Source organism: Canis aureus, chromosome 31 (assembly GCF_053574225.1).
Source record: "Canis aureus isolate CA01 chromosome 31, VMU_Caureus_v.1.0, whole genome shotgun sequence".
NCBI classification, from domain to species: Eukaryota; Metazoa; Chordata; class Mammalia; order Carnivora; family Canidae; genus Canis; species Canis aureus.
Genome location: NC_135641.1, coordinates 7,862,519 through 7,878,853, shown reverse-complemented (window position 1 = coordinate 7,878,853; position 16,335 = coordinate 7,862,519). Strand labels below are relative to the sequence as shown.

At 45.2% G+C, this 16,335-nt stretch overlaps 1 protein-coding gene across 5 annotated transcripts in view; it reads right to left on the bottom strand.

The window, feature by feature from the left end:
- The window catches only part of CTNND2 (catenin delta 2), a 913,492-nt gene that overhangs the window by 126,827 nt on the left and 770,330 nt on the right, over positions 1–16,335 (bottom strand). For all 5 annotated transcript variants that reach the window (XM_077879565.1, XM_077879568.1, XM_077879566.1 and 2 more), the window contains 2 exons: positions 8,099–8,216; positions 2,780–2,965 (listed from right to left, as the gene is read on the bottom strand). In XM_077879565.1, coding sequence (XP_077735691.1) covers positions 2,780–2,965; positions 8,099–8,216 — 304 coding nt within the window. The remainder of the gene's footprint in view (positions 1–2,779; positions 2,966–8,098; positions 8,217–16,335) is intronic.

Sequence of the window (16,335 nt, the reverse complement as noted above, 5' to 3'; positions counted from 1 at the left end):
AAGTGCAAAGCACATTCCTCAGTGTGAAGCACATTCTCCCTGCGGAGACCCCAGGCTGGCGCAAATGCCCATCCTCCCCAGCAGGTGGCACCATCTAGATTCAGTTCTCTCCTGGGGACCACGCACGGGGGGGGGGGGGGGGGGGGGGGGCAAGAGGATGTGAGATGCTCACCTCCCCATCTCCAGACCTTTCAGCTGTGCCTCTTATTGGTTTTCCATACAAGATGGTTTTTACTCTTGACTGTTTTCACATATACTGAACTTGACAAGACATATGAAATGACTTTCAAACAACCATAATTACTATCTGTTTACATAAAAATTTTTCATAAAATATGTTTGTATTAGAGCACAAAGGTCTTTTACAAAACATCATTGACTGAAACCACGACTTTGAAGTTTCTTTATGAATAACAATGTTCTATTGTATTTTAACATGGTTGTTTCAGCAAAACTTTCTTAAAGAAATCCTTTTTGCTTCCTTAAAGAATATCGTTAAGAAAAGGATGGTACAAATGACCCTTATAAATTTTCACTTAGACTTTTGGCAAAAAGATGACAAAATTGAATTAATCTCTGCATCTTACTCAGCTTAGAAAATAGCTCATTGATGTCATAAACCATGGTTCAAAAATACAACATTCTAAGGTGGGAAGTTGCTCATCATAAGGTTCTAAGGAGTTAGCTAATAGCTTGAAAGGAGGGCTGTATTTTGGGGTGAAGTCCATGAATATTCTCTGACTTCTCTGGACCCAATCAATATCTAATCTCACCTGTTACTTGAAAGACTTCAAGCCATGTAAACACACCTTGGCAGAGTTGGAAAAAAGGTTCAGGGTTTGGGGCCAACTCTTACTGATGGGATACCAGTGACAGGTGCAGGGGTCATCAGAAGGATGTACTTCTGAATCCAAACAACAGACTGGAAAGAAAACCTTGAAATCAGAGTGAATTCAAGCTCAGTTCAAAGTTTTGTGTTTTTTAATTCATTTTTTTAAACCAAGGCTAACATGTTAATACAATTTTCCAAATCTGCCTTCTAAAGTTGCCTGGGCCCATCCCGGAGGTTCTGAGTCTATAAGTGGTGGATGAGACCAGGAGATTATGATAACTGGACAGACTGGGAAGCACCAATGCTGTTTTCAATCTTTATTATGCTCGTGCACTTTCTGGGATAAAGCAGTGAAAGGACAGAGCCCTAGGTATACAGTACTGCAGCGGGAAACCATGAGAAGGACCCATTATACCTTTGTTAGGCCATGTTTCGTTTATTTGATATTAAAAAAAGTTCAGAAATCATCATGGTCTGGGTAGTACCGGGTAGGAAATCTGAGGTATCTGACATTATTTGGCATAATGCCTGGCATATAGCCTGCTAGTTAACCACTGCATTCACCTGATAGGAGGTTTTTAAGTGGCTGAATTAAGAAGTATGGCTCAATCCTCATAAAGGCTACTGAAATTTGAGGAGACATTGGACACAGCACTGATCCACTACAGGAGAGAATTCAGGGTTGGGAAGTTCGCCAAGTGGAAGGTCACCATCAAAAGGGTAAGCTGCATGTATCTTTTATATTATAGGTATGTTGATGCTGGAACATACATATCTAGAAGTTGCAGATGCGCCTGGAGTAGACCTCAGGGGCCTCAGACAGCAAGAGAACCAGAATCTAAAAAATACTAACATCGATACAGTCAAGTAAACTTCAGGAATTATTAAGAGTGCATTCCCCGGAATCCTTACTTCAAACAAAAGAGCTTCTATAATCCTTACTTGAAACAGAATGTTTTTGAAAATACTTTTTAAAATGATGTGAACAGATACTTTTTCATATTTATCTTGAATTAAAACCTGCTAAGAGAGAATTGTATGTTCCGCCCTGCTTGCTTAGTTGTTCACTCTTGAAGATAGTCAGATCTTGGGTCTGTATGACCCTAGCGTTGGGATATGACCACAGTGTCCAAGGAAGACTGGACACATGACCACACCGCCCAGACCACAGTGAGATGGGACAACCTCAGTAGCAGGGGTTTCAGGCCAGCAACTACCACTTGCACTACTACCTTATGTGGGGGGCAATGGGTGAGGGGTGGAGGCTGTCTTAATTCCACCAAGGCCAAGAGTGGCTGCCTATTGGCCTTTACCTCACTGCAGGCAGCCTCCGTACAGTTGCTTGAGGTAAAGTCCATCTATTCTGAAGAGACCTCTCCAGCTGGACAGCTTTCTGAATTTATCAGAATGGTTCATGCAGGCTAAGCTCCTAATGCATCCTGTTGGAGCACTGTGAACCTGAGCCACCAGCCCCCTATTTCTAATAAAGGCAAAAGTACATACCAAAAGGTTTCAAAACATGCAGTAAACTATGTGTTGGGTTTTCGTGCACTTCTGTTCTGCTTCCCTTCCTATACCACACCTATGGTGCATCTGCACCACCTGCAAGGCACCCCGCCTGTCCCTGGCAAGGACCTCCATCAATGTGCAGATGAACACACAGAAGAGTCATTGGCCAGGACAGACTCTACAAGCTGGGACCTCAGAGCCTGCCTGGGACTCACGAGACTCTTTTTCAAAAGTCCTATCTGGGCTGGCCTGCAGGACCTGGGGGGAGCCGTTTGAAGCTCTGAGCTGTGAAAGCCCCACAGGAAAATTCTGCAGATGTGTTCGTGATTGTGTCACACATTGCAAGTGCAGAGCCCCACAGCTATATATGCAGAAGAAATGTGAACGTTGTAATTAGGGACGGGCTAAGTGCGTGCAGCTGCAAGTTGCCTGTATTACCTGATCTTGGGATTTCTTTTTCTTTTTCTTCTTGCCCCAGCACCCAGAACTCTCCGCGTCTTTGCCATTGGCCTCACCGCAGAGCAGCCCGTCTAGCTCATCTGTGCCCATGTGCTGTCCCTGAGACGTTTCTGCTGCCAGCCGGTACGACAGGTTCCTTAAAATGCACACACAGTTTTCAACGGTCTGGAGAACCAAAAACAAAAAACAAAACAAAACAAAATAAAACAAAAACAAAAACAAAAACCAAACCAAACCAAAACAAAACAAAAAAACAAAAAAGGGGAAAGGAAACAAAGAGGAATGAATAAAAACCAACCGGCACTCCTTCACTCAGGAAAGCAGTAATTCCCACACCTGATTCCTTCTGGATACCTTTGGCTGCTGGTTCCTTAAGGCTCCCTTGACAGCCGCGGTGGAAAGAATTGAGAGAAACCCGAGATGGTCTTAATATCTTTCCTTATCCACAGTAGTTACTTGTATAAACACTGTCATTGTCAACAGAAGTTCACTTGTGGGAAGAGAGTCCACAACCACAAGAGGTTCCAAGTGTGGCTCATGCGCACACCACCCCCACCTGGGGACTGGGGCTCACAGTCACCAAGAGTGTGGCTACTCACATTTCCATCAGCTCTGGGAAGGAAACACTGGTATTTCCCACCCATCGGGCCACTTACTGGGAGTAAAATGAGGTGAGAGATACATATAAAGTTGGGGGGGGGTGTCCCAGGCAGCCCGAGTGCCGGGATCACTTGGGGACATAGTTTCCATTCTGTTGACTTGATTTGATGGCTGGTGCTTCTGTTTTCGTAGCGTGGGGGTGAAACAGTGCTTCAGGACACACTGTGTGCAGCTGGATACCTGGAGAGTCCTTGGTGTGTGTCTGTTGGTTGTGTGACTCAGACAGTACCCCCAACATCTCCGCAACTCAACTGCTTCCTCTGGAAGATGGTCATGACAGCACTCATGTATTAATCTCTGTAAGCTGTGACTCGGCTCAGTTAGGTTATGTGGCCAGGGGGAATGGAGGCTGCAGACCTTTAGTCAGGTAACCCACTGGGTTACCCTAGTGGGCCCACGTACCCCTGAGGGTCCTAGAAGTGAGAGAGGGTGGCACGAGAAGTGGTGTGACCTCTCACTGCTGGCTTAGAAGACGGAAGAAGGTGCCACAAGCTAAAGTTTTGTGGGCACCTCCAACCAATTCTCTCCTGAGCTTCCAGGAGGAATGCAGCCCTGGAGACACACTGATTTTAGCCCAACAAGACCCGTTTGGGACTCCTGACCTGTAAAACAGTAACAGGATAAATCTGTGTGGTTTTAAGTTACCGTGTTTGTGGCAATTTGTTATGGCAGCAATGGGAAACCAACCCCGCGCGTGTGTACTGAGCAGTGTCTGGTCCACAGTGAGCACCGTGTGAGCCTTCACAGTGAGCAGTAGTGCAGACGGCACGGCCTGCCAGTCCAGAGCATCAGACCCCGAGCCAGCCAGTCTAGGTTTCGGTCCTGCTTTGCCATTTCGTGAGCTATATATGACCTTGGGCAAAGTGCTTAATCTCTGTGTGCTTCCACTTCCTCCCATGACTCTTCCTCTGGAATATCATCACATTGAGACCAGGTTTCATACATGAATTTCAGATCAACCTTTTGACCTTTGCTTTGCATTTGATGAACAGTGGGAAGAGGAAAAATAACACTCCATTAAAAAAAAAAACACCCAAAACGATGATGGGGAAAACCTGTGCTAAGTTTTATTTTTAAAAGCCTGCCACTTTGGCCCTGGCTGCCCAGGCACCTGCTGTGTGCACCAGCATTTGAGCCAGGGAACATGGTTCCATTTCACAGACGAAGGGGATGAGACCTGAAGCTGGTGGGGATGCCCAGCAGACCGGGCCACTTCTCTCTGGTCCTGGGCCAGACCTGCGAGGGGCAGGGCCCCACCATTCCCCTCCCAAGTGGGAATCTGGGAAAACCTGCGCACGTGTCCTTAACTGGGGGCATGACAATCAACCAGGAAAAATGGTTTTCTGGGTCTATCTCTGGAGCCTTTGCCATTCCAGACCTTTCTTGTCAGCTTTTCAAGGTTTCATGGCTGCTAATCCCACAGGCTTTGAGTCAACTTGATTTTCTATTTCAAGCATCCTCTCTGCATCAAAAAAGGAACAGGCATGAAAGCAGGTAAACACAGGACGATGCATGAAAGAGAGAAAGTCTCTCCCTGAAAGGGAAATGTTATGGCATAAGTCAGAACGATTTTTAAATCAGCTCAAACTGATTTTTCTTACATCAAAGGCCTGGGAGAATCAACTTCTTTCTCATCCTGCTGTTCATCTTCCCTGGGGGCATCTCCGTGCCTCTGTTTAACAAATGACTGCTGGGGAACACATCCACAGCAGTTTCCAGAAATGCTTTATAATCTACCTGTGGCTGGGGGATGTTCTGGGAGAAGGTAGGGGTGGGGGGATAGAGCAGGGTTGGCGGAGGAGGGGGTGCAGAGGGAAGGAGGGGTGGCCCAGGGTCCAGGGACTGACCTCATCTCTCTAGCTCAGCGTGGTGTGGGAGGGTCACCCATTCAGGCCCTTCCCTTGAAGGAAGTGGGAAAGAGGGTAGGAAAAAAAAAAAAGGCAGCTACTGCTCTTCTTTGGGACGCCACCAGGAGGCATGTGGCAGCTGGTGGCTCTGCTTTTGACATCCATTGCTGTCAACGGCGCTTTTAGCAGTTCCTCTTGGCCACCAGGGTCATTTTGACTCTTTATTTTCTATTAGAAAGGGCTAATTTGGAAGTTGTCTGTAGGCTGCTCTACCATATGTTACCCATTCAACAAACTGTCCCAATTACAGGAGCTGAGCTGAGAGCTTGCATGGATTCCAGGCTCTTTTATTCACTAACTTTGCTGGTCTTAAAGAGAATGTGGACCCATTCCCCCTCTATCTTGTCCTTGGGAGAGCTCAGAGGTGACCACGCAGAGGGCCACGTGGGACACTGTGGGACAATAATACATTAAAGGTCATGGCACATTCTGGCCGGCCAAGCACTGCTAAGTAACCCTTGGCGTCTGATCCTTTCAGAAGCTCTGACCGTCCTCCCAGTCCTGAAGTTGGGGTATTCAGGTATAGTCCTTAGTGAGCAGGAGGTTGAGGTGGCACATCTACCCAAGCGTGGTGCCCTTGCTGCTTCATCAGAAATAGCCACGTCTTCTGATTGCTGCCCTCAACACTTACATTGATTCCAGGTTCCTCTTCTGAATAAAATGTGGACATCCCCCCCCCCCCAGGGGGGACCACCTAGGGGTTTCAGGAATCTAGCCACCGGCCACATCAGGAAGAAAGTGTGGGGCCTCACAGCACTTTGTTTTGGGGCTATCCTGCTAATGGCTACCTTCCTACCAGTGTTGACATGGGCACTTGGCCAAGGCAAGAGGCTGTGGACTCTTATTTTCTTTTCAACTGTAAGGCCCAGACAGTATAAAGCTCTTTTTGTATCCATTATAGTAGGAGGCTTAGTGCCCGGATGTTGTAGTCCTTACTGTTCTGAATGCTGAGATCCTCGCACCACAGGCTCCGTGAATTACCTCCAGCAGCTCTTTTAAAAATCGATCATCCGTTGTATTAACAGACATCTATAAATACTCAAGACATCTTGACTGATCATTGTTGTAGGGACTTATTTTCCTATCAATGATATTAAAAGTTCTAAAATGGCCATTAAGGGTGTTTACATGAGGGGTTGATTAAATCTTTAGCACATCATAGTGCCTTCGAAATTGGTAACACTTGCAGAGTAAACTAATGATGCCTGTGTAACTCAGTGGTGGTGATGAGATGATAAACCACGTTTATAGCCGCAGCAAACTAGTACTCAAGAGGGCTGTAGTTCCAGAAGGTATCACACATCTACAACTATGGGGAGAAGGGCTTGGGTATGAGCAATTGTCTCAGTTTCTTAGCTGTTCCACTGTGTAGTCAAGGTGGAGAACTGTTACGTCATTCTCCATGCCAGCTGATAGCTAAGAGGAAAAAAGCAGTCTTACTTGTTCTTCATCTGATTTTACAACTAAATAACATTTCATCGGATTCCTCAGAGCTGTCTCTCTAATCTACTATGGTGGGTTCTCAGTATAGGACACACATCAAATCACCCGATAAACTTTTAAAGGAACACAAATCTGAGACCAGAGATGGACATTCAGAGTCCAAGGGCTGTGATGAGATCCGGGCACATGGCCGTGGTTTACAACCAGGACCAATTTTGCTCCCTTGGGCGACACTGGGCAATGTTTGGGGACATTTTTGTTTGTCACAACCGGGAAGGGAGATGCTATTGGTATGTAGTGGGGAGAGCCCAGGGATGCTGCCCGACATCTACAATGCACAGGACGTCCCCCCAGCACAGAATAACTTGGCCCAAAATGTCAGTCATGTGGCTTTGGAGAAATTCTCATTAAGATCTCATGTTTATCACATGGGTCACTTAAAAAGCATCAGTAAAGTCTGTGTTTATATCGGGATATTATTACTTGACAACTTTACATTTAGACTGAATCAAAACTAATCAAGAAACAAATTAAGGCAAAACAAAATACCTCCACCACTGGCAAAGCTCACCCAATTCTATTCTGGTTTGTGAACTCAGACACTGACTGGACTCTGAGGATTAACGTATGGCCAGTCCTGTTTATTCAGATTTGGACAGAGGTTCTTCAGTCTTCATAAGACATTTTTTTTAAAGATTTTATTTATTCATGAGAGGCAGAGAGAGAGAGAGAGAGAGGCAGAGACACAGGCAGAGGGAGAAGCAGGCTCCATGCACCGGGAGCCTGACGTGGGATTCGATCCCGGGTCTCCAGTATCGCACCCTGGGCCAAAGGCAGGTGCCAAACCACTGAGCCACCCAGGGATCCCCATAAGACATTTTTAAAATGGCATTTGCTACAATTAACATTTGAAAAAAATTAATGTGCAAGAATATAGAATTATTCAAAGCTCAGGTAGTTTTAATATTTCTCTTTCTTTTGAAAGCATATTTTATAAACTAAGGCTGGAAACTTGTGGGTAATGTGGTATGTAAAAGTTTATACACTCATCTGGTCTGAGTAACTTAAAACAATCCACATTTTTATTATTAATCGAGACTTAGGTGTCTAGTTCTAGGCTAGGATTAGAAATGCATCTAGAAAATGTTGGATTCCTATGGGGAGACAAGAGAGATTGCAGAGTGAAGGTATTAAGCAAAGCATTAGCTCTCTGCTGCTGTTAGCCATTGCTTAGTCCCCTGGGCATCTTTATTCACTGAGATGTTTAATCTATGCAAACACAACCAACCTTGCTATCGATCTCACTGCTCCCCAGCGCGGACTGGATCACGTAGAGCAGAGCATCTGTGAGCCCGTCACATTCCCGCATCCTCCTGCGAGCCTCCTCTCCGGCTGAACTAACATTCCTGCAAAGCAAAACAGTGGTGCATCAGCTACCTCCGTGGTGGTCCCCACAAAAACCTTCTTCTGAGCCTGCTTCCAGAACGTTTACCAAGAACACAGTTTGACCAAGTAGGGATGGCTTCACCAAATGCATCCCAGAACCAGCTGGGCCACAGGTATTTGCCATACAACTTGCGAAACAGAGATAGAGATTTCCAAACGTGTGATCTGTGGAGGTCCGCCGGGGATGGAGACTCCCAGAAAGTCTTCGAGGTTTGCTTCCTTGACAGTTGAAGAGGGAACCAGAAGCTTCGAGAAATTTGAAAGAATGTTTTTCAGAGACAGAGCTTCCAACTTACTGAAATATTTTAGTGATCTAATTCCACCTGCCTCAAAAATATGCCTATCTTGGTCCCACCAGAAGTAAACTTCTGGAAATTTATTCTCAGAACATAGGGAAGGGTTTCTGTGAAAATGTAGTCATTGGGGTGCCCATGGCACCTTTTATGGGCAGGAGTGGCTCAAGCTCCTTCTTGTACCAGCGCATGCTGAACTTAAGCCAACGGCAGGGGATGCCTCTCCTCAGGCGACATGGAGCTGGGAAGCAGAGACCTTCTACCCCTACAGAAGACATAAGACAAGCCTAGTCAAGGGTGAATCTTTGGGGTTCCTTTAGTGACCCCATCACTTGAGAGTATGTTTTTTCTCTCCTACCAAGGGTTAGGATTTGGTTCAGGTAAAGAACTTGTACAGCAACTCATGGAAGATACAGCCTGTTGGAGGGATGCTGGAAGTGAGTGAAGAGAAGGTATAAGGGGCTGAAGGATTTTAGAGACCATGAGGAAGAGTGATCTCTCGAGAATGATCTCGGTAGGACAATGGCTCTCATGCTTGGCTAGTAGCAGAATCATCTGGAGGAGATTGCTCAGTCCCATTTTGGGCTCTTGGGCGGAGTTGGGTAACTTCATAATCGATGTTGCTGAAGTTGAGAACTACCACTCTGATTCTGGCTCTAGGGAGAGGGTTCGGTCGGGGAGGGCAGCACTCTGGGCTGACTGCTAGGCGCTACCACATGGCAAACCCAAGAATCTGTGGCCCTGGGCAGAGGCTGCGGGAGACACTGGATAGACCGAGTCTCCCGCCCACACTGCAATTGGCACAGGTAGTCCCATTTCATTTTCAAAATGTCCTCCAAGGTTACATTTCATTCTATTTTACAGATGAGGACATTGAGGCGCAGAGGCTGCCCATGGCCACCAAGGCAGTGAGTAGAGCAGCTGGAACAGAACCAGGTCTCTGAACGAGAGGAAAGCAAGGCCTTCAGGCTTGATGTGCAATACAGACACACCACTATTTTTTAGGAATTAAAGTAGGCCTAACACTAAAATGTTACAGAACCTAAATGTTCTCTTCGATTATCTAGAAGGTTCTGTAGGATGTGTTTACATAGGATCTCTCTGCATTTTAATGTAAGATTGGGAAAGGTTATTCGATTCAAATTAGTATTTTGGCATTTGCCGATCTTAAAATATAAACAAAATTTCTCAGTTCCTTAGATAATATAACTGGGCAAATATTGACGGGTATTTTTATATAAAGTGCTATGACTCCCCCTTGGGGTGACTGACCCTCATTTCTGACAGGATCTTGGGAGGGAGGAAGAACCAGCTTTCTGCAGGAAGTAGCTATGAGAGCTGTGCCGGTCTTATTCTAAACTGGAAGGACTGCCTTTGTGAGGGAGCATTTTTAGACCATTCCTCCTTGAAACGATTTTCACCAGGTCGAGCTTTGAGGCAGTTAGAGTAATAGGCTTCTCAAAAATTCCAATCATATCGCTTTGGCCAGAAGAATGCTGGATGGCAATGTCTGCCTGTATGTTTTAAATCTTGCCTCTATACTTTGAAGAGGTCATATTTCCAAAGACAAAATAAGGAATAGCTATTCTTTAGAAATCATCTAATAATCTTGATTGAATTGTCAGTTTACATGTTATTTGGTAATTTCTGCTTAGGTTAAGATCTACGATCTTTTTATCTAATTGATAAAAAATGAAGTAATTTATTTTTATTTCTTACAATTAAAAGGTATAAAATCTCTTACAGTCTCTTTTGTTCCAGTGTAACTCGTTAAACTGCTTTATTTTCCCTATCTTCAGTGCTGTTTGACATCCTGTTTCTCTGAGCTTCCATCACTCACTGAGCTTATTTAAAACAAATTCAATATACAGAGCTCTCCTAGGATCCTAAGTGGTTCTTGTACTGCACATGCAAAGGAATGAATGCAGCATTTCACAAGAAAGACCTCATTTCATGTGTCTCTACTTCACATGGCCAGGATATGGAGAGTGAAACTGTAGAGAAAACCAATGGATGAGGTTTTCAGCAATTAACAATTTGAAATTGGCCTCTCTCTTCTCAGTATTGCCTTTGCTCTTTGAATCTCTTACTGTTCACCACTGACTTTGGATTAGTTCCATGCTGCACTGGAACCTTCCGAAGGGTAGAAGTCATGTCCTTGTTTGTATCCCCAGCATGATACAACCCTCAGTGCAAGTTGGTTATTACATGTGCATTCGGTTCTTCCATTGGACTGGAATTCATGTGACTGATTTATCTCTGTGCTCCATACTCACTGGATAGTATCAGATATCTGTTAGATCAAGAATCAGGTTTCTTATACTATAGCTTGTGCTCTGTCACTATAACCCCCTTCCTGGATTATTCAGGTCACTCTCAATTTGGGAAGAAAGGAGAAAAAAAAATCCCAACTGAACATAGTGTATGATATCTCAAAGTAATATCATACTTCACACTAAACAAGTTTGAGATCAAAGCTTTCTTCTGGTTGATATTATTGTTCATACATGCTGAATAACTGAAGGGCATTCACAGTTTTGCCGCCTGGAGCCAATCGGGTATTCCTGAGCCATAGCCACCTTCACTCCAGGCTGGTAGGCTCAGTTTCTCTTTTTGTGCTCCCTGTTACCTCCTTTCCTCTCTACACCCCCTGCTCCTTGGCCTTTATAGTCTACCCCTCCCTGGGGTCATCTCCTACCAGGTCCACCCTCATCACCTTGAGCCCTGGGTCCTTCCTGCACATCTGTGAGCTGGGGCTCACTGGGCTGCTTTGTCTCATCTCACCAGCAGAGCCCAGATGTTGGGTCTCTGGGGACCTGAGCTGAGTTTCTGAGACTATACACCAGTGTGAGGAGTGGGGCTGGGATTGCCAGAGTCTTCAGACAGCAGAGCTTAGACTGTTCCAAGAAATACAGGTGGTCCCAAGCCAAAGCTGAAATACAAAGCCACACACTCTGTAGGCTTTGATGCCAACGCAGCAGGGCAGGCAGAGGGAGAGGCAGAAACCATAATGGTTGACAGCACAGAGTAGACAGGAGTGCTGGACCTGGGTCTGGGGATACCAGGGACTCCCAGGGTCTCGAGCCTCCATATACTCAACCACAGATAAGGAGAGTCTGTCTGTGGATCTGAGGCTGTGCTGACCCCTCACCCTGCAATGCTGTTGCTTCTGCGTCTAGGCCCACTGTCTCTGAGCAATCACACTGCTGAGGCTAGCTCAGACCTCTGCCTTGTCCCCTTCACTCCCTCTTTTGTTGCTCCAGGGACAAGCTTTTAGGGCACCTGTAACACCTGATGTTTGAGTCTGGGCCCTCCATGATGTGGGGAGGGGTGGGTACCACCATCTTATTTTGCTGTCATTATCCTGGTTCCACGCTGGATGGCACTTAGTAGGAACTCAGTGAGTAATAATTAAATGCAATGGTGCGTGACTGCAAGCCTGCCTTCTCCTGGACCAGTGGCTCTTACCTGGAACCATGCTGCTACCAGGGAACATATGCCAATGTCTCAGTGTCTGGGAACACTCCGCTTCTCACAGCTGCAGAGGAAGGGGGTGATACTGGTATCCAGTATGGAGGCAGCCAGAGCTGCTGGGTGGAGTGGAGGCAGCCAGAGCTGCTGCTAAACATCTTACAGTGTTCAGGACAGGCCTCCGCAACAATGCCATGTGTGGAGGCTGAGAAGCCCACTCTAGTTAGCTGGGCTCCTTGAGGGTCTAATTTGTAGGTATATTTCCTAACACCAGAACTCTGTGTAGCCCAGATGTTTTCAAATCTCCACTGCATCTAAATCATTTCTGCAACTTGATCAAAATGGAGAGGCCCAGGCCCTTATTCTACTCACTGTGTCTTCTTAGCTCCCTGGGTGATGCTGTACACACCAGAGTGTGAGAACCACTCCCTTAGTAGGAAATCTAACAGCAGGAAATTGAAATACTTACTAAATGACCACGTAATTGTCATTTACATCATAATTGAGCTACATGTTACATAAAATCTTAAAGATACTCAGCTTCTTCTTCTTAATGGGTGGGGGCATCATGGCCCCACATACAACAATGATTTATTTATTTATTTATTTATTTATTTATTTATTTATTTATATTTAAAGTCAATTAATTAACCTATAGTGTATTATTAGTTTCAAAGGTAATTTAGTGATTCATCAACTGAATGGCACATTCATGTAACACCCAGTGCTCATTCCATCACGTGCCTTCCTTAATGCCCATCACCCAAGTTATCCCATCCTTCCACCCTTCTCCCTTCCAGCAATGATATATTTAGACTGATTGCCATAGGCTCCCAATATGGAACCTGTGAAAATCTTGCAGCTACACTAAGTTTGTGAGGGAAATCTAAGCAAAACACAAATGTGCATCATCTCAACTTCCTGACCATGTGATTTCCAATAAAATTTGTAACTTACCATAAATTACCTGATCTGAATAAGCTTGGGAATGGGAAATGGTACTGATCATACTCAAGCCACTCTCCTGCAAAGTAGGTTTGCTTTTGCTTTAGTTAAAAACATTCCATTTTAAAGAGATCCATCTATCCACCAATCTAAATCAAAAGTAGAGAAGTTTTTTTGTAAGGAACCAGAGAGTATATATTCCAAATTTGGGAACCCCACAGGTCTCTGTACTTTCTCCTCTTCCTTAACAACCTTTTAAAAAATGTAAAGCCCAGTATTATCTGCAGCCATACAAAAACAGGTCATGGGTGGGATTTGGCTCATGGGCCATAGTTTTCCAATGCGTGACTTAGATTCTCATCTGAAGCCTATTTGTGGGATTCAGGAGGAGTCTCTGAACCCGATATTATGCTCAAAATTTCATATATATATGTTATGTGCATGTTTTTTCTGTGATAAAGGAATAGAACTTTCATAGTATTCTGAGGCTGGGACCCCTAAAAAGTTTAAGAACCTCTAATTAAAATCAGCAGTGCCCTTGGTCTGAACACTGCTCTCCTAAATCCAGAGCTTGGGCTTCAGGATTCAGATGCATTTGTCACCATGGGTAAACAGCAACTATGCCTTGTTCTTTCCCTACAAAAAGCCTTGGGAAAGCTTGCCTGTAAGTTCCAAAATCATTGACCAAAAAACCCTGAATCTCTTCCTCCATGTGGGAAATCCAAGCATGCAGGGTTGGGGAGGAAGGGCTCTTCTGCCCCAAGCTGGGTCAACATAGTGACAGCTGTCCAGCCAGATCCTCTCACTCTAGGTCAGTAGCTACAGAGTCCATGGGGCAGTGTGAGCCCTGCCAAGTCGGTCTGTCTCCCTCTTCTTCACTCAGAGGAGCCACCACCATAGAAACCATTAGGGCTCATCCTCTTAATCTGTAGCTTCTCTGCAGAAATGGAGAGCTTATTCCCTTCTTAGTATTAAAAAACTTCAACAAAGATGGGTTATCTTGTGCACCTGCCATGGTCTTGTACGGTATGAAGGCACATGCCTTGCCTTGGTCTAGACATCTGAAATGTGCCGATGGGGATGTCTAATGTCACCAGATCGTGTGGTGACACAGCCCACTACTCAGGGCCTGGCATGGATTTTTCACAGTTAACTGTTAACTCCTCCAGCTGCTTCTCACCCAGAGACTCCCATCCAAGAGGGAGAGAGACATGCGTTGAGGCGGGGGTGGGGTGGGGGGTGGTCTGCTGCACTGCATGGATGGCAAGCATCCAGAGAAGACAAGGGATGAAGATAGGAAAGAGTGGAAGGTTTCACAGGGACAATGATAACCTCATCGTTTACATCTTCATCACTAATTTCCAAAAAACCTGAAACCATTTGTAAAGTATCCAAACAATGGGAAAAATATATGAGTAACAGTGAACACTCTCACTCTTTTCTTCCCCTCTCCTTTCTCTGTCCAAGGGGCTCATTGTGGCTATGGGATGTTTACCATTCAAGATTATTTTCTACTCATACAAACAAATGGTGTAAATATGGTTTTGCTTTTTTGACATAGTAGTTAATCATGCTCTTTGCTTGATTTTACCCTTTTTTTCTTTTTTAAGAGAGAGAGAGAGAGTGAGTGGTGGGTGGTGTACGGGCAGAGGGAGAGGGAGACTCTCAAGGAGACTCCATGCTCACTGTGGAGCCTGACACAGGGCTTGATCTCATGATCCTGAGATCATGACCTGAGCTGAAACCAAGAGTCCTTTTTGACATCCAGCTGCTGAGCAGCCCAGCCAGGCTGCTCTGAGTGCCAGGAAGCAGACCACCAGAGGTTTTCCTGCCTACTGTGGCTCTGTAGGAACGTGCAGGTAAATGTGTGTGACATTTGACCAATAACCAATAGGGAACCAAAGCAAGATTCCCCTCACTTGCCTGGTGAATTCAAATCTTTCGAGAGGCTTTTCCAATGGCTTTCTCTGACATCTCGCCCAGAGTGCAGAGCCGACGATGACAGTAGATAAGTCCCTGGCTTTGAAACATACTGGAGTTTGCTAGGCTGATTTCCAAGCTGCTTTGAACAAGTGCTCTATTTTATTTTTCGTTTCTCCCCTCCTTGAACTGGCATGTCTATAATTATTATCCTATGCCTGTCCCATCAGTGTTGTTAGGAACAGATAATCCATTTCTTTGGTATTAATAGCCACACAAGATGTTAATGTCCTAACGCCTGGAACTTGTGAATACGTTACTTTACACGGAAAAAAGGACTTTGCAGAGGGAATTAAGGTTATGGACTTTATAATAGGGTGATTGCCCTGTGGACCCAATGAACATTAGAAGCAGGGAGCATTCTCTGGGTGGAGTCAGTGAGATGCAGTAGAAGGGAAGGTCAGAGACATCTCAGGCATGGGGATCAACTCCTCATCGCTGGTTCGGATATTGAGAGGGCCACATGCAAGGTTGAGAGAGAGGCTGCTAGCTCTCAGCGGCAGACAGCAAGGAAACAGAGACCTCGGTCCTCCAGCCCCAAGGGATTGGATTCTAGCTACAACCTATAGAAGATTGGAAAAGTCTTCTCCCAACACAATCCTGCTGACACCTTGATTTTAAACTGGTAAGAACTGTGTGAGACTTCTAACTCACAGAAACTGTAGGATAATAAATCTGTGTTGTCCCAAGTCACTAAGTTTGTGGTAATTTGTTATAGCAGCAGTAGGAAACGAGTACAGAGCCTTCCGCTTGTTTTACTCAAGGGTAAATTAAAATCTTCTTGACACCCCGTGTACCTGTTTCACACCACCCTTTCCCTGCAAAACTGCTTATCTGCAGTGGACTCATGCAAGTTTCAGGAAGATATTTCTAGATGACCAAATAATTGAATTGTTTTGATCAAGACCAAAGTGCCACCTATTTAGGAAAATCAAAATTCTTCCTTGGGGGCATGTGTGTAGGAACCAGGGTGAGGTGGTGGCATAAAAAGCCTCTGCCCTCAACTACACAAGGCCAGGTGATGTTCCAGCTACTTCAGAGCAGGCTAAAGCACAAGAAACACTGTGTGATGTGATGATGATGCACTTTTTGAGGCAAAAGTACATTGCTTTAATTTGTTTTGCCTTATCCCCAATCTGATTAGCCACAAGAGAGCTACCAGATATGTGGGCGTCAGCTTGCATCAGACTGCTCTCCTGCTTGGTTGATACCTTCTACGTCTGTCAGTCGTCTCACTCTAGAAGAGGCTCCCGAAAACCTGAGTCTCACAGCTTCCACTGAACAGAGAGTGTCGTGGTTGGTGTTCTATTCTGGGGCGATAATGAGCATGCTGGATTTTAAGGGAGAGAAATGGGCGATGTCCTAGCTCTGCTTGAGTGAAGTCTGTAGT